The following is an 18883-nucleotide window of genomic DNA, read 5'->3' on the forward strand; positions in this document are numbered from 1 at the left end:
ATTAAAATGTTAAAGTAAATCTCAACATCAAATTATACTATACAAAGTGATCAAGTCACTTAAGTATCAAAGGATCCACAATCATGTCAAACACAACGGAATGATTAAGTAAAGAATGCTGAGGGTTATAGTGTTCCCTCGCAACAACTAAAGAAGGATCATCCTCAACAAAGAGAAGATGGATATCATCAATATAGTCTCCCAAGTCCTCAATGTAGGATTCCACAAACAAATCTGCAATGTGTGTCAAGAAGTCATCCCAAGGAGCTGTAACTGGACGACAAGGAATGTCTTGCTGCACTGAATCACTTGAAATCCATGCAAGTATCATCAAGAACAACAGTTGATGTGATTGCAACTTGAGCAGTAGGTGATGCAACTTTTGGCCTTGGCTCATCAGGACGCTCCATGTTTGCAAGATCTGTAATGAACTCAAATGTGTCATCATTATTGGGAATATTATCTGCATCAGCAAGTGGAATGAGACAAAATGCAATTGGATCAGCTGGTATTGGAGGAATGTCTGGATCTCCGAAGTGTTCCCAAATAAGATTCCATTCTGGGAGAGGGGAAGCCATGAACTTATCATCATCCATGACCAAATGGTAGATTTTATGATATCTAAAGGAATGGAGACTCGATCCAATTTTACCTCTAATATTTTCATTTTTAATCTCCCAAGCATATCTCTTCCAATATGTTTCTGGCTCAGGTACGAGTCCATAAAGATTAGGCAAAATATTAAGCCATGTACAATGGGCGATGATGCCTTTTGCCCATGATGCATAATTATTCCTAGTTAAGTTTATGACAGCTGGATGTTTCATGATTACATTAGTAATGTACCCCCAAAACGCAATGAATAAAGGAACCCCCCCCCGCCCCCTAAAAATGTGATTTTGACACTTTATATGTAGTGCGAATACAATTGCGACTTGCTCAATTTGGCCAAAGTAGACTTTTGAATATGAATAGTACAACATAAAATATGACGCAATAACAGTCTTAATACAATTAGGACACAAGATCTAATAAATTACAAGTGCCAAAATAGGCCAAAGTGACCAAATGCTGAAAGCACTATATCCACTCAAAATTACTCCAAACTGATACCAGATTTGGAAAGTAGACAAAAAAGCATGCACTTAAAAAAAAATAGTACCTGAAAGTGTGTCCATATGAGCCTAAACGAAGCCTATAAAGTTGTAAAAATGGGGATTTGTGATTTTCTTTAAAATTCAGGAATAAAGATCCCAAACAATTTGCACCAATGTGTAGATCACAAAATTCTACCCCAAAACAAAAAGAAATTGCTTGAAAAAGGAGTCCGTATGTGAGATATCGCTGTTTGGAAATCCCCTTTGTAATGTTTGTTTTGAATCGCCGTTGCCGCACCTCCAAAATTCAATTGCCTCTAGATTTCACCTCAAATTTCCGATTTGGATGAAACAAAAGTCGGTTTAGGGTTTTTTAGACCTTCTCAATGTGAAGCCAACATTTGATTAGCACCAACAAGCTTCAATCTTGACCTGCACATTTTTTTTCCTCTCCAATGGCAATGCAATGAATGCTCCTTTGGCTCTGATACCATGTAAGAATCTGCCTCAAGATTTCATACCGTGTAAGAATTTGCCTCAAGCTCTTATACCATGTAAGAATTTGCTTAAGGCAAAGAATGAAAATGCCAAGATCCAGAAGCTCAATTGATAGTACAAGAGAGACAAAATGATATGATTAAATGAATGATTGAATATTGATCAAATGATTTTGGGATTTCAGAGTTAGACACAATGCATGTAGATGTGCCTGAATATAAAGGCAATGCATGATACTAAGAGTTATGCAAGTGATAAGCACAACAACTAAACACATGCCCACAAAAGGTTGATTATCCTCCGTTGTGCATGAAAGTATGTGCTGCAATGACAGGATAAGAATACAAAAGAGGATAAGAATACAAAAGTGTATCTCATAAAGAGATGTAGTAGACAACATGTGTTGAATTGAAGTGCAAACTACTGTGTTGTCAACATGACAACTCATGTTGATATGCAAACTCCTATGTGTCTACATGACATCTAATATGAAAATGCATTAGCTTAAGTAAACTCAAGTAAAGCGTAAAGTGTAAATAGTGAATACTTATTTACACCAACAGCCATTTCTAGCTATTTGAGGCATATCGTTATTCTGAGATGATCTTCTTGAAGATCTATGCATAGATTTTCTTTCAGAAGATTTTCTGTTTTATACAAGGTATTCAGGCAATTTTTGTTTTGGTTGTATTGCCAAGCAATCCATAACTAAGTGTAGAGATTAATGTATTATTTTCATTTATTTATTTCATGTACAATATTATAAGTACTTATTAAATGTTTTATGCACTTACATTTTTATGGAATGATCATTTTACAACTACTTGTGGATATTAGCGTTTGATTTGTGTTGTTTTGTTATATTAAAGAAATTATTGATTTTAATAAGCTTTATATTGCAGGTTAAATTAAAGTCTCTATTGTAATCTTGTATTCAATATTTAAAATTTATTTAGTCCTGTTTAGTTTTTTCGATCCAATTCAATTCTTGTGAATTATTCTTTTTGGTCTATGCTTTTTGCCAAAAAGAATCGGTGCATTAACTGTTTAGATATTAGGCTGTTTGTGCTGTTGAAAAGATATATAATCTTTTGTTAGTGTATTGGAGTGCTGATAAACTGTAAGCTTTGTGTTGAAACTTGAGATGCCCAAGAACCGAAAGATAAGAAATGATAAGAATGTTGTAGTTTCAACATTTTCTCATCATTAATAATTTATCAATCTAATCTGGAATAGGATTTTGAGTTCATAGGGTAGTAGTTTTCTCTCGATGAGCACTTACCCATTCTACAAACTTGCTGGAATTGAAATCAAATCTGGTCTGCTATTGTTTGAAAGGGAAGCACACTTGCATGAGAAAGGAAATAGATGTACTTGGAAAAGAAATACATTTGGGTGAAATATATGGATTTAGATGCTTGTAGGTCTTGCACAGAAAATAAAGGAATTAGAACAAACTTGTAAACATAAACCAATGTAAAATACTTCAAAGTAGAAAGTATTGCATTATTCTCCTTTACGAAGAGGGGACCATACACCACCTTGAAGATGGGTACTTGACTTGTCCGCAACAGGCTGAATTAAAGTATTGCATCCAATTCAACTTGTGTACTTTCACATCAGTGGCAAAGTTGACATATCTCAGTCTCGAATTTTCTACTAAGAACTGTTTTGGGTTGGTAAGGAAGCAGCTTTCTGAAATAAAATAATGATGAAAACTACAAGCTCTAGAAACAGCACTCTGAAAAATTAAGGGCAAATACATGAGGAAAGTTTCTAAGAGCAAACAACTGCATTTTGGAGCATGGAGGAGAGGCATAAGCCATGAAGATTTCTGCCATGTTCACTTGTGAATATGACCACACATCTACAACGGATTTTCTACGAGGTCATCCAGAAATGTCAATCTATAAATGATCACTATAAAAACAGTTTTGTCAGAATATGATTACGTTCTAAAAAATAACGATGTTTAAACATTATAAGGTCTGAAAATAGGCAATTTGAGACTTGGGCCCTGACAATTATTATAATGAATCTCTTCTGTTATGACCAACTTTTTTGATGAATTGTTGAACATGACAATCGATCTTAGTGAATTAAGTCTCTTTCATTTGTCAAAAAAATGTGTAATTTTGAGTTTTGAACTCAGTTCCTGTCTGTGATGAAGGCAGTAAGGCAAGGGTTGATTCAATATTTCTAGGAAGCCACATTCAATGGTCTCCTTCTTGTCTGTGATGCAGGCAGTAAGGTAAGTGTTGATTCTTGGAAATCCACAATATTTCTAGAAAGCCTCATTCAATGGTCTCCTTTGGTATTCTGAGGAAGAAACCTTGATTTTGATGTATGGAAGGCATGCTTTTTGATCTATCTGGTTGTTGACAATTTGACAATGAGAAGCATAGGAGCACACCTAAGAGATATACAAATTAGAAACATGACATCACTAGGTATTGGGGTACACTAAAGCATGTCGGTGTAATTTATGTATTATTTTGAATTGAGATTTTGAGACTGGGAAGTTTTGGGGTATGGCAAGAATTCCCTAGATATTACGTGTTTTAACTTTACAAATGGACACCCCACCTTGTAGGGATTTGCTCAAGCATGGGAATGCACTTTTGTTTTGATTTGCAATTAACAGTTTGATCCTCAAGCTAATTCCAGGTGCTTAAAGAGGCAGAATATCACATTGTCATTTATGTTTTTTTGACATAAATGTTATTCTGGGTGCGGAAAATTCTTGGAATACTTTTTGGGTCTAGTTTCACTTTGACATTTAGACATTCAAGTCACAAGGGGTGCTCTTTGTTATCTGATTGTTAGAAAGCATTTACCTTGGAAGTCAAGATGTGTTTCTTTGGTTCTATTCTGATGTTGAGTTTTGTTACCTAAGAGAAAAAGTGCTTTTTGGCTTCACTTAAGTGATCTATCGTATTGTTTCCATTGAAAATTACAAGCACTATATGACTTAAGTGGCCTTTTGCCTTGCAATGTGATATTAGATACCCCAACTGTCTGCCTAAGCTTCTTGGTAATATTTTCTTGCAATTCTGGTCTTTTAGTGTGATTTTCCCTTAGGTACATTTTAGACCACCTATACATAACTCCAAGGTACTTTTGCTTCTTCAAAACATGCCTTGAAAGCTTTGCCATTCATTTATTTACTTCTATATTGCACTGATTTGTTGCCTCGTATCTAAGTGAAATATTTCCCTCGCTTGATGTGCTTTGGATATCGCTTGTCAGCTTTGCATAGGTGCTGAGTAGATTTGATGTTGATAACATTAGTGAAGACTGGCCACAAGGACCCTAAAAAAGGCTTACAAGTGACAAGTGACAAGTTGTAGACATAGAACTTGACCTAGTATGAAAGATTTTGTCTGGGTACAACAGCTTGATGGTGTAAAAAAGTGTGCAGATGATGATTTATATCTAGTGAACCATTGTCCCCTAATTGCTTTGGTACATTGATTTCTCAAGAAGATGCTAATTAAATGAGAGTGAAACCTGCCCAAAATTTTGCTTCAAAGAGGTTGTTTAATGTTTGTCTCAGCAAATTATTATTTCCACCATTTTGACTTTTTGTTCAAGGTTGCTTAACCTTTAAAATGAAAATGTCAGCATTGCCTAGAGATAAGGTAAACCTGTAGCCACATACTTTGTTTGCCCGTACAATCTTCTGAAAAAGTAAAAAGTGAGATTGGAGACATAATTTCAGCTTTGTGCTTTCGTCATCAGTAAGACTTTTAATGAGAAAGTTGGTTTTGTTAGTGGAGCTTTGGTGAATAAGCAGACAACGTGAAAAATCACTAAGATATTATGGTTGTCTATTTTCTTATTTTGGATTGAATTTGAGAATCCCTTGAGTTCTTAACACAGGAGAGAGAAATATTGGCCAAATTTTGAATCTTTTTGTTCAAGGGTGCAGACAGTAGGGAGTTGGGCATTGTCCATAATCAGTCATAGCAGAATTCCAACTTTGTTAATCTTTGGTTGGCCATAGGTTTGAAAAATTACTTTCTTTGGTTGTAAACAAATAATTTTTTGTCAGTGTGAAAAGGTTATTATGATAATTTTTGACATCTTTTAATTTTCTTAACTGGATTCATGGAAACATTATGTAGCTTTCACTTTTTATAATGTGATCCCCTCCATTTGTATAGGCAAGTGCTTTATGATTAGCTTTATTGTGTGTCGTATATGTGATCTCCTCTCTGAACGCCCTCTTAACATTGTTCAGCGTTGACTAGTAAGATGTACATATACTTATAGTGTTTGAAGAAAGACAATTTTTATGATCTGATCTCAGTCTATGGTTGTTAAGCAGCGCATTTTATATGCTACTGTCCAAATCTAAGTTGAATTTTTCCAACAAAAAACTCAATTAAAATAAAACCTTTAAAAAGACTACTATTGATCTGGCATATATTTTACTTTATTTTTCTTAATACTTCCATGCACTGTATAGGGAAAGAAGGGAGTGTGGATTAAAGTGCCAATTGAAAAAGCAAATCTTGTTCCTGCATTGGTTAAGGTAAGATTAGTAATTTATGTTGTTATGATCCTCTCAATCTGCAGAATATTTGAGTTATTATGAAATTTGAACCATTATGATCACAATTGATCTGACTTTACATTAGAAAGTAATTAGAATCTAGGATTAACTAATATAACTGTATTTCGAGCACAATACATGTATGCATGTAGAGATTTTCATATCATGTACTATGCATTTTTTTTTTTTGCTTGTATGCCATTTTATTTCTGAATAATTCAGGCAATAACTCTTAAAAGGCCTTTACATGTAGTTGTCTTTCTATTTAATCTGTTATAGCAGCTAAGGGGCTGCATCCAATTTATTAATAGAATTATGAAAGTACATCTGTTCAAGTATTCTACTTGACTACCAACTTTAATCAAACTCTTATCTACCCAAACACAATCTTTTTCAACCGATCAACGAATTTACAAGTTATTCAAGAGACCCACAAAAGTTCTCTGTGAACAAAATGGAGAAAATTCAGAGATTTCTTGTAACAATGAAATATCCTTCCTTGTTTTGATAATGCAATTTCTGAATTTTGTTTTCCTAATTTTCTAATTTTTTTGGTGTTTTGTAGTTTTTTGATTTTGTTTCTTTTTCCTGGATTTCAAAGACTGTTGAAATGCAAATGCTTGAAAGTAATGCTGCAACTAAATAATGATTTTAAACTAACAACAGAATGCAACAAAAATACCGATTCAGCTAAAAGAAAGAATATTAATTATAGAAAGAAGCAGATCTGATAGCTCACATGACTAGCCAAACAAGATGTAGGAACAATGGAGGAGGTATGGCAGCTGGAACAATTATGTACAACCAGGCTTAACTCTGAAAGGCTCCGCAAATTACTGTTATTGTTATATCAAGAAACCCACATTGAATCTGTCCTTTGAATTCCCCAAAATTGCACATGAGGTCCTCTACAGTGGTATGGTCTGCACTAGAAATTGTATGGCTGGAGAAATAAATGATGCTGTCTTCAATCTATGCCTTCTATCCCCTCAAATCTGCAATCACTTGTTTTTCTTTCAAATCTGCCTTCAAAAACTCTGTTAATCCTTTTCCAAATGAATTCAGTTGAGTTCTCCTGCAATCCTTGAAATGAGGTCACCCCAAAAACACCCTAGAGAGATCTTTCATTCTCACAAGTATCCAGTCCTGTGAAGGATTTTGTTGCCACAAGTTGCTGATTCAAACCCTTGCTTCAGCTCTCAAGCCAAGCTGTCCAAAATGAAATTTCCCAAATAATCTCCAAGTGGGTGCCCAAAATGTCGTTAATCTCCCTCCTTATAACCGAACATCACTTATAAGATATGTGGCAATTTTAATTAATTAACTCCATAGTACTATTAATTTATTATTTCATTACCTCCTCATGGGCGTCTACCTTGGGGAATTATATAAGTGACTTTATGAAGTCACTTCATAATTTATTCACAAAGTCACTTTATATTAATGTAAATTTAATTTTTTTATAAGTAGATAATAAAGCAACCTTATAATAAAGTAACTTTATATTATTTAAATAGAACATTTAAACTTTATATTGCCCCCATGGGTTACTTCATAGTTTATTCACAAAGTCATTTTATATTAATGTAAATTTTATTTTTTTATAAGTAGATAATAAAGCGTCCTTGTAATAAAGTAACTTTATATTATTTAATAGAACATTTAGACTTTATATTGCCCCCATGGGTTAGGCGAGTTGGTCTGAGGTTGTCGATAGATCCCCACGGTCTTGGGTTTGACTCCTTGGCTCGTCATTACCCCCACCATGAACAGCATGGAGAAGCGCTGGTTATCTTGTGGCCGAAGGGACTAGTCTCACCCCAAGCTTGCCCCATTAAGGTAACCCTCTGGGCTTGAGTCGTGGGGATACACTCCAAGACCCAAAAAAACAAGAAACATAAAAACCATTAAACTTAATATTGACTTTAATAGTCAAATAATTATACATAATCATTTTGTGACCACCGTAACTGATATTAGATGCTGAACCTTTAGCGCACAAGTGGTGTCTAAAAATAGCATTACCTCCTAAAGAGTAGGAAGTTGGCTCTGAGCCCCTGAAATTCCACAAATGACTCCTTGTAAGGTCCACTTGGCTCCCTATAGGCTTTCCGACTAAAATAGAAAGTGCCTAGAAAGGGGACAATACAAACACATAACATACCAATATTCACTACAAACATATTTGTGTATTACATTTATATCTACATATAAGTGCCTGGTCATCCACATGACAGTGTCGCTACCTTGACCATTAAACAGTCTAGACCTCACCTAGCATGTGCTACCAATTTAGCCTCAGCCTTGTTACCACTGACATATCCCACCGCTTCTTCTTTGATTTTCACTTCAAATTCTTCATTCGTCTTGTCATCACACACCGACCCCTCATCCTTTTTGTATCTTTGCAACCAACTCACTCCCCCTCTGGGACCAAGTCCAGCATTTTCTTTAGGAAAAGAATGTGTTGCTTTGCTCCAATTTCCAATGTGGAATGAGAGAAGGCTTCAAAAATGGATCAAAGGATACTTCCCAGCTTCCCTGCCAGTTGCCAAAGCACATAATGGTCTTTTGGTAGCTATATCTGTTGAGATGAGGTAAGAGAGGTTAAGTATTTCACCTTTGTGTTCTTTCACAGTATTGTGCAAGAACACAATGTTCTTGGCTACTTCTTGAAGCCACTCAATGTGAGATCTATGTTTCCAAAAGAGCTACTAAAGCTCCAATTTTGTAACTTTGTTAGCACAGAGTGATTCTTCCCTTAAGAGCTCTTCAGTCACGCTTCATTAATTGGAAAGTTCACAGATTGATTCTTCCCTTAAAAACTTTTCAGTCATGCTTTCATCATTAATTAGAAAGTTCATTCTGTCTAACTTATATTGAAGAAAAGCCTTGAATTTTTTTCCAAAACAAGTTATGTCCTTTTTTTAAAACTTAAATCTACAAATTGGAGTATCGTAAAGGAAGAGTACATAGCTGTACCAATTCTAGGCTTCTCTTGAGACCACCATTCTGCCATAAGCTCATGTTTGTTAGAGTCATCTAGCCACATGAATTGAGACTTGAAAGGAGTATTCTTGGAAACTGAGATCACTGAAGAGGAATATTTTATTGGCTAATTATCAGAACCTTTCTGACCAAGGACCTCCATTTAAGAATTCCAGTTGTTTTCAATGTAGAAGTCAGAGACAAGAAACTTGTCCAATCTGTCTGAAATTGAATTATTACCACATCCTCTATTATTTAGTGTAAAAATCCCATTTTTTGGTATCATAGCCACCACATTTAAGAAGGAATTGTTATCTTTCGGTAAGGCTGATGTAGGGCCAAATTGATCATCACCCCTGCTTTTCTTTTACAAGGCAGTTAACTCTTATATTATTCTAGAGAGAAACTTTACCCAAAAGCTTAGTTGAAGCTTAAAATTTGTTAGCAATATCACAAATCTAGAATTAAAAAAGAAGCAACCAATGAGATAGAATTCCTACCTCCATATTACCAAGAACAAGCCAACACTTTGTGTGTTCCAAAAGCAAGCCTACCCCCCCTTCCCTTCCCCGCTGAGATCCCTGAGCACCTATATAGATATATTGGCCTGATCTCCAAATCTCAGTAAAAGTACTTTCCATATCTTGAATTGTGTTTCCTAATGAAAATGACGTTTGGTTTATGAATAGGAATAAGATCTCAAACAAACTTTAGTCAAGGGATCTCATGCAAATTCCTTGCATTTCATTAAATCACTATCGTTTCTGGAAGTTACAAAAGTGGGAATCTAGTTTTTCATTAACACCAAACCAAACTTAAGCTTCTCCAATCAATTTGATATTTTCTAAGTCCTTTTGCCTCCCTACTTTTAGCTCTTTATCATTCCCTCCTTTCTTAATATATTTTTTGCTGTAAGCCAAGAAGCCAAGATACTGTCTTTTTACCCTCTCCTTTTCCTTGTTGCTTTTATAGGATCTGAAGGAGCAATGTCTACATGGGATTCTACATCTGTTCCATCATGGGGCCAACTCCATGTTGTAGCTCATAAATTTTCTCTTGCATGTCAACTTTTTCTACAATATTGGAATCTTGAGATTCATGTTCTTTGAAATCACCTAAAAATTTGGACAAGAATTAGGACAAGGATTGGGAGCCAAAGTTGATCTTGAAAAAGACATCTCCATAGTTTTTAAATTATTATCATGATCTGTTGTAACCACACTTTCAAATTGTTCCAAACCATCAAACTTACTGGAATAAATCCTTTAGGAGCATCATCTTTGAATTGATGTTTTCTAGATTTCCCTTTTGAACAAGATTTTACTGGACTAAATCCATTTGAGTTTGGCATCTGAACTTGGATCAGGGCTTTGCCTTTTTCATTTCTATTTTCAAGACCCAATGTGCATTTGAGAAAGTCTGGGATTGAGTTTTGGACAATATCATTGTAAAGGGTAACTCTTCATAATCAATTTGCTGGATCAAAATAATATTTGCCAAGCCTCAGCTCCACGGATTCGAGAAGAGAATTAGTTAAGTTTATTTGAACACAAAAAGATGGGTTTAAGTTGTTGGAACTAGTCAGAGTCTGAAATGAAATATCAACATCCATGCTAGCAAAACCTTTCCCAAATTCCACACCTAGCCCAGTCTAGAGTTCCTCAGAAATCTATTCTGCAGCTGATTGCTTGCTCAATAGATCTCTGAGTTAATTCAGGCAAATATTGGTTGCATGTCTCTGCTGGTGGTTGTGTTCATTTGAGAAATTAAAAAATCTAATACCAAAGTTTTTTGGTTCCCGAGTCTTCCACATAGAAGCAGAGCACACTGATATCAATAGTCACAGCAGTATAAGCTTTGCTTTCTGGGCTGAAGTACAAGTCGATCATTGATAGTCTTTGAAACTATTCCATGCCAATGATATGCTTGTAACAACCACTTTTCCCGAGTCTAATTTAACAACCAACATATCCAAGAATTACAGATGTTACTTCAATTTCATAGGAAGACAGTTATAACAGTCTATGCCCATGTGAAAGAGATTTATCGTTTAAAACAATTAAACAAAATTTCTTAACTAAGAACTTAAACATCGTCAATGAATTTACTATAGAATTTAAAATACACATACCATGGAATTTGAACCAAGAAATCATTGTAGGGATGCTTCTGCAACCACCCAAGTTAGTCCACATATACCATTATAACAATATCAAATAACAACTACCATTCAATACTGCTATATCGAAATTAAATGACGATTATCATTAAATACCACTATATAAAATTAGGGCATCACATACCACTGTAGCAATTAGGGCATCGATTACCATTGGATCATTTAGGGTTTCAAATACCACTATATCACTTAGGGTTTCATATACCACTGTATCATATAGGGCTTCAGATACCACTGATTCAATTAGGGTTTCAGATACCACTGTATCATTCCTTTCCTTCCAATTGCTTAATTGTGGCAATAACATAAGATTAGAAGATATGCTCATATTTATTATTCATATAAATGAAAGATTGATATAACAATCCATTAGATAAATTTTTCTCTCCCATTTAAATGTAAAATAACTGTAATTATGAGAAAACTCAATTAATCTTATCTTAATCTTACATATACACCATAAAAGTAAAATACTTGTTTCCAGTAACCAATTGAATGTATAACTTATCTTTGTTTGTTGTACCTCTGACAACTTGGGGGGAGGTGAAATAATGTCAGGGGCTTAACCACCCAACCTCGGACCTTAACTCATTCCCCATACAATCTCCAACGAGAAAGGCCCTCCCTACCTGGAATTGGACTTGGAACATCTGTCATCTACTAAACATCAAGGTATTTTAAAATATACCATTCAACTTGACAATATGAGGAAACAGTTAACAGGATCATGCATGAGCTATTAAATGATATTATTTTAGATTTAATGTATCAAATCTAACTTTTATTTTCTAAGTCGTTGCAGATTCATTCCACCTCTTCACCATTTCATGGCTATCAACCGGTGAATCTTATGTGTTTGGAAATTCTGAGCAATCTGCTCTTTGCATAAGTTCTAAAAGAATTTATTGATTAGTAAATCTTATCACAAACTATGACTTAGAAGAATATGTTCTTGAAACCAGTTGAAAATATTAACGAATTTTGATTTCCAAACAGAATATTTCATTCAAGTTCTATTACACTTAGGAAACCCTTCTTTAAGAGATACTATTCAACACTCTTTATTATGATTCTGGAAACCACGAGAGTTAAGTAGAAAGTTCATCATAATTTACAAGGATTACTCAGCTAGTAAAGGAAATAGCATGATCACAAGCAAAAGATAAGAGATTTCCATGCCTAGCCGGTAGCTATAGAAATGGACATATTGTAATGATAACCTCATGATCTGTTAAGAAGTCGACAATGCTTTGATTATACAGTGAGTTAAAAACATGATCATAAATAGAAGATAAGAGGTTCCTGTGCCTAGTCGGCTGCTATAGAAAATAAACAAGTTGGAATGGTAACTCATGACCTGATAAGAATTCAGTAACGCTTTGATGATCGGTTCCCTCCATTTGCTTGAGACGTCACCTTCATTGCATACAGTCTCTGATTCTTAGCCGGATTACTTGCACGGCAAAGGGAAGATATCGTTGATTTGTTCAAGTTACTAGTCGATATTTGCAAGGATTTGACAAATGTAGAATACTGAGATGAAGTCAGGTTTAAAGAAGTCTGGAAACAACATTACAGAAGGAATTCAGAAATATGGAGAACATAAGGATTGGTAAAAACGTCTGGCTCCTCTCTCAGCTTCCATATAAATGAACGAGCTGTGACTTCTTGGCTTCTGCTGGTTTAAAAAGATTATAAGCTGAGTCAAATTCCAAGTGTTAAATTCGATTAAAACAAAAAAGAGGGAAACATAAATAAAAGGTTGGAAAAAGAGTTGGGAAGATTATAATTTGACTATTGTCAATTTTGTTACAAACGTAAATGGCAGAATACTTTCTTGATTAATTAGAGATCGAAACGATCAATATATACAAAAGGACGATAGAATAGAATAGAAACATTTTATTCTACACTACAACTAAATATTAGAAACATTCTAATATTTACAGTAAACTACAATAGTGAGCATTAAAGATTATTCTAATACCCCCCCATAATGCTCAATCTATTTACTACACCAATAGATCCCTTGAATTTAACAAACTTGTCAGGACCAAGGGGTTTTATGAAAATATCTGCTGGTTGCTCTGAGGTAGGGACATAGAGTAACTGAATAGTTCCATCTTCTACTAATTGTCGAATATAATGGCAATGAAGCTCTATGTGCTTGGTTCGTTCATGAAACACTGGGTTTTTGGCGAGTTTGAGTACTGCCTGATTGTCTGAAAACAAAGAAGTTGGACCCGCTTGAGAAATATGCATATCTGCAAGCATCTGATGGAGCCAAACTGCTTCACAAGCTGCCTTGACAGCTCCTCTATATTCTGCTTCTGTAGAGGAGAGGGCATGTGCCTGTTGCTTCTTACTGGTTCAGGTAACTGCTGCAGATCCGATACTGAACACATAACCAGTAGTAGATTTCCTGTCATCAACTGAGCCGGCCCAATTAGAATCGGCGAATCCACGGAGCTGAGGAGTAGTACTCCTTGTATAACAAAGACCATAATCTGAAGTACCCTGTACATAGCGTAATACACGTTTTGCTGCAATCCAATGATCAGTCTTGGGGTTTGTCATGAACCGAGAGATGTAGCTGACTGCAAAACTGAGATCAGGTCTAGTAGTAGTAAGATAGATGAGACTACCTACTAGTTGCCTGAAGAGTGTTTCATCTACAGGAGGAGAATCAGATTGTGCGGACAATTTCAGACCAGTCTCCATAGGAGTGGAGGCAGGTTTGCAATCCTGCATTCGAAACCTGTCAAGCAAACTTCTAGCATACTTGGACTGAGACAAAAAAATACTGTTGTCAGTCTGCCAAACCTCAATACCTAAACAATAGTGAAGCAATCCAAGATCGGTCATGTCAAAAGTTCTGCATAGATCCTGTTTGATATCTGAAATCAAATGTTCTGAAGTCTCAGTAATGATCAGATCATCCACGTAGACAACAAGAAAAATAATTTCATTACTAGGGTGTTTAATATACAAATTACTATCTGACGGGCTGCGCTGAAATCCCTGAGTAACCAAGTACTGATCAATCTTTATGTACCAAGCCCTAGGAGCCTGTTTAAGACCATAGATGGCCTTCTTGAGTCTACATATTTTTGGTTCTGAACTGGCAACCTTAAAACCTGGGGGCTGTGTCATGTAGACTTCTTCCTGTAATTCACCATTGAGAAAAGCACTCTTCACATCCATCTGATGAACTTTCCAACCATACTGAGCTGCAATGGCAAGAAGAATACGAATAGTACTCATCTTAGCTGTTGGAGCAAATGTCTCCTCATAGTCAATGCCTTCACGTTGGGTGAATCCTCGAGCAACAAGTCTGGCTTTGTATTTGTCCAAGGTACCATCTGCATGGTACTTGACCTTATAGACCCATTTACAGCTAATGGGTTTCTTCCCAAGAGGAAGATCTGAAAGAACCCAGGTGTGGTTCTTCTGAAGACTTTGAAGCTCAGCATCCATTGCATGTTCCCATTCTGGAATTCCTTTGGCCTCTGCATATGTCTGGGGCTCAGGGATACTATGGATGTTTGCCATAAGAGCTATATTAACTGTGTTGTGTTGAATGCTCTTATTTCTGGAGGTTCTACTGTCAATGAGTTCATCAGGACGAAGATCACTAATCGTTTTAGCCAACCATTTTGGCCGAAGAGTCGAGGAGCCAATATCAAATGCTGTCGGGATAGCTGTATTATCAGGAGGTGGCTGAGGTGGTGTATCAGTAGCATCAGATGACTCATGTAAAATAGAAGAACCCAAGTCAGAGATTGCTGAAGACTGAATCTCAGAATGCAGTGGAGAGTCAGAGAGCGGAAATGGTCCAAGTTCCTCATCAAACACAACATCACGACTGAAGATTAAACGATCAGTATTTACATCAATCAACCGATAGGCCTTATGTGTGTAACTATATCCTGTAAACATAAGTTTTTGGCTTTTGGAATCCAACTTAGTGCGTTTGACATCAGGAATCCATACATATGCCAGAGAGCCAAAAACTTTCAAATGGTTGATCTTAGGTTTGCGACCAGACCAGGCTTCCTCAGGGGTTTTATGATTAACGGCAAGAGTGGGTGACCGGTTAAGAAGATAGACCGCTGTGGATACTGCTTCTGCCCAATATTTTCTGGGAACATTTCTATGTTCTAACATAGCCCTAGCCATTTCTGTGATGGTACGGTTACGACGCTCTACAACACCGTTTTTTTGAGGAGTGTGAGGTGTGGTGAGCTGACGTCTAATGCCGTGAGTAGTACAAAAGACAGAGAAAGCAGATGAACAAAATTCCCCCCCATTATCGGTCCTAAGAGTATGGATGGAGGAACCAGACTCTTTTTCTACTAGAGCTTTAAATTGCTGAAATACAGGAAAAACATCTGATTTTTGCTTAAGAAAATAGACCCACATTTTGCGACTAAAATCATCCACAAAGAGTAAGAAGTACTTGTTCCCGGAAATAGAAGGAGTATTCATAGGACCACATACATCAGCGTGGACCAACTGTAGCACTCTAGATGCCCGCCATGATTCGCCATTCGTAAATGGTGTCCTATGTTGCTTCCCTGCTTGGCAAGCTCCGCAAACGCGATGGTTCTGGGTCTGGATGTTAGGTAGGCCATGGACTAAATTATCCCGAGCAAGTTGTGCTAGATATTGCATGTTCAGATGACCATATCGCTGATGCCAGAGGCTGCTGAGAGCGGATGATTCGGCGATGAAGGCATGCTCAAGAGAATCTCCTGAATCTATAAGTCTATAAATACCATGATCCTCAAGACCGATAGCCAGGGTAGTGCAAGAAGCACGATCAATAATTGAACACTTATTTCCACTGAAGACGACATCCAACTGAGGAGAGTGCTTCATAATCTGACTAACAGACAGAAGATTATGTTTCATGCCAGGAACATAACATACATTGAGAAACATGAGTTTTCTTCCTCCAGACTGAATCTGAACATTGCCTTTTCCGACAATATTGTATTCTTCGCCGCCTCCAAAGATGACTGAATCAGAATAGGGAGTGAATTCAACAAACCAATCACGCCTATGAGTGAAATGTCGAGAGGCACCAGAATCGATGTACTAGGCAGAAGATTTCGCATGATTTGTAGGTATGCTGGCCATAAAGGCATGATAGAGAGATTCTTTCTGCTCTGAGTGCTGGGCAGTATTGGCTTGCTGTTGAATTGAGTTTGACTTCTGATGTTGTTGATACAGATGGTCATAATATGCAAATGTCTCAAATGGCACAAATTTCGAGGTGAAAAAATGAATGACCCAAAAAAAATGGAGAAGTATACGGACGAGAGCTTGAAAAACCCAGAAATAATACGTTATCAGAATTTGGATCCGCTGGCTCGAAAATCGAGGCACAAAAATCGAGACACCCACAAAAATTTGACGAAGACCCATTTGAGATCTCAAAAAACCTACCAAGAATATGTGATCAGAATTTTTTTTTTGAACCAAAAAAGTAGGGTTTTCGAAAAAAAACTTTACCCAACTGGAGAGAAAGTTTCAACTATGGCAGATCTGTGCAAAAACTTGCAGAAAACGACCCAGACCAGTCGGATTTGAAAGGTGACGCAAGCTGCCTATATACCACCAAAATACTGCGCCAAAAAACCAGACACGATTTGGAAAATTCGCGTCAAAAAACAGACACGAAAAAAATCGCGTTTTTGTTCTCAGTCGTTTCCAGAAACCAGTAGAACCCAGAGTTGCAGCAATGAACCACGAACCAAGCAGCATTCGAGTTGCAGACAAAATTGGTGATATGTGTCCAAAAAAAAAACTAGCTGAATCTATTACAGGTGCCTTATTTGATTACAAATCGCCATGATTCAAACAGATGATAAAAAACAGAAACCCTAGACGGTTTTTTTTTTTTTTTTTTGTGAACAATCAGAAATAATTCCGAAAAATCTTTAACGAATAATTTCAATAGAAATTATAAATTTTCCGGAAAAATTTGAAGCATTTGCTCTGATACCATGTTACAAACGTAAATGGTAGAATACTTTCTTGATTAATCAGAGATCGAAACGATCAATATATACAAAAGGACGATAGAATAGAATAGAAACATTCTATTCTACACTACAACTAAATATTAGAAACATTCTAATATTTACAGTAAACTACAATAGTGAGCATTAAAGATTATTCTAATAAATTTATCATGTCAAGAGTTAATCGGTTAAAAGCAAAGAATATTAAAAAGAAAATAATAGAGTTGGAAGATTATAATTTGAATGTTATTATATCTGAAATATTATTATTATAATATATACTTGCATACGGTCATGTAAGTATATCAATGGGGTGACATCATTATATTAAGTTATTATAATATAATGGTGCCATTTCATTTTTATATTTATATGTATGTATATAAATATTTATTATAATAATAAGGTGAAAGATCATATTAAATCCTTTGAGGTACATTTTATATTTTAACCCAATTATTTATATTACCCCAATTATTTAATTAAATAGCTCATGTGGGTTCCATAGATGTATCCTGTTTCAAGTTGCTAGGTCCTCAACCCATTTGCCTAGTAATGGTGATGCTCTTGTGCCTAATTCTTATCTGACAATGCTTCCACCCCTTCAACGTGTTTCCTACAAGGAAATTCTCCACAATTAAATCATATTATCATAACAAGTTATAAATAATTATAACGGCTAGGTGCCTTTTCAATTCCATGAATTCGTGATAAATAATCAATTAGCATGTTATCTTCACATGAGATTAGAACGACTAACCATCTTATCATTTCACAGGATTATAACCAATTTAACTGTCAACTGACTTCATGTGAACGTTAACGGCTATATTTTAAATTAGGTCAAAATTTGGGATGTAACATACAATTCCCCTTCTGTTTCATTGTCCTTGATGAAATCAAAATTGTAACGAACATTATAAAAGAGTATTTAAAATTAGAATGTAACATACCATTCCCCTTTGTGTTTCATCATCCTTGATGATCACTGCAAATTAGACACTAAAAGAATATTCCAAATACAAGATGTATATATAGCATCGTGATATCTTTTCTTTTCAAAATTGGATCAAAATCTAAATCATGATAAAAACTCAAGGTCCATTTTTTACTCCAATGTTTCCAAAAAGATACTTGCATGATATCATAAAATTAAACATATACTACCTAAGCTCACTTTACGATAATTGTGGTCATCTCAACATCAATTGAGTTGATTCTATTTCACATTCCATTTGGCATAAGGCACTTATTTAATGGTTAGATCATCCTTGCAAACTTACAGATCACATAAAAAAGATTAATAAATCCATGTTTTTCCATTTATGTAACCTCAGCCTTCTTACCCATCTTAATCACAATAACATTTCTTTAGAATAATCATCTCATGATAGAATATACACTTCATCTCCAAAACAATATACAACAGTTCAATATGTAAAGTCAACATCTCATGTGTATTATATAGTAGTGTGTCAAAGGATAAAAACATGATATAATGTGCAAGATCATCATGCATCTAATCAAGATCATA

The 18883-nt window shown here is 35.6% G+C and overlaps 1 protein-coding gene across 9 annotated transcripts in view; it reads left to right on the forward strand.

The window, feature by feature from the left end:
• LOC149568074 (nudix hydrolase 2-like) overlaps positions 1–18883 on the forward strand; it is a 121163-nt gene that overhangs the window by 32338 nt on the left and 69942 nt on the right. For all 9 annotated transcript variants that reach the window (XM_089821077.1, XM_089821085.1, XM_089821079.1 and 6 more), the window contains exon 3: positions 6067–6132. In XM_089821077.1, coding sequence (XP_089677203.1) covers positions 6067–6132 — 66 coding nt within the window. The remainder of the gene's footprint in view (positions 1–6066; positions 6133–18883) is intronic.

The sequence above is a fragment of the Cupressus sempervirens genome, chromosome 3 (genome assembly GCF_028749045.1).
Source record: "Cupressus sempervirens isolate cs-2001-9-10 chromosome 3, ASM2874904v1, whole genome shotgun sequence".
Taxonomy (NCBI): Eukaryota; Viridiplantae; Streptophyta; class Pinopsida; order Cupressales; family Cupressaceae; genus Cupressus; species Cupressus sempervirens.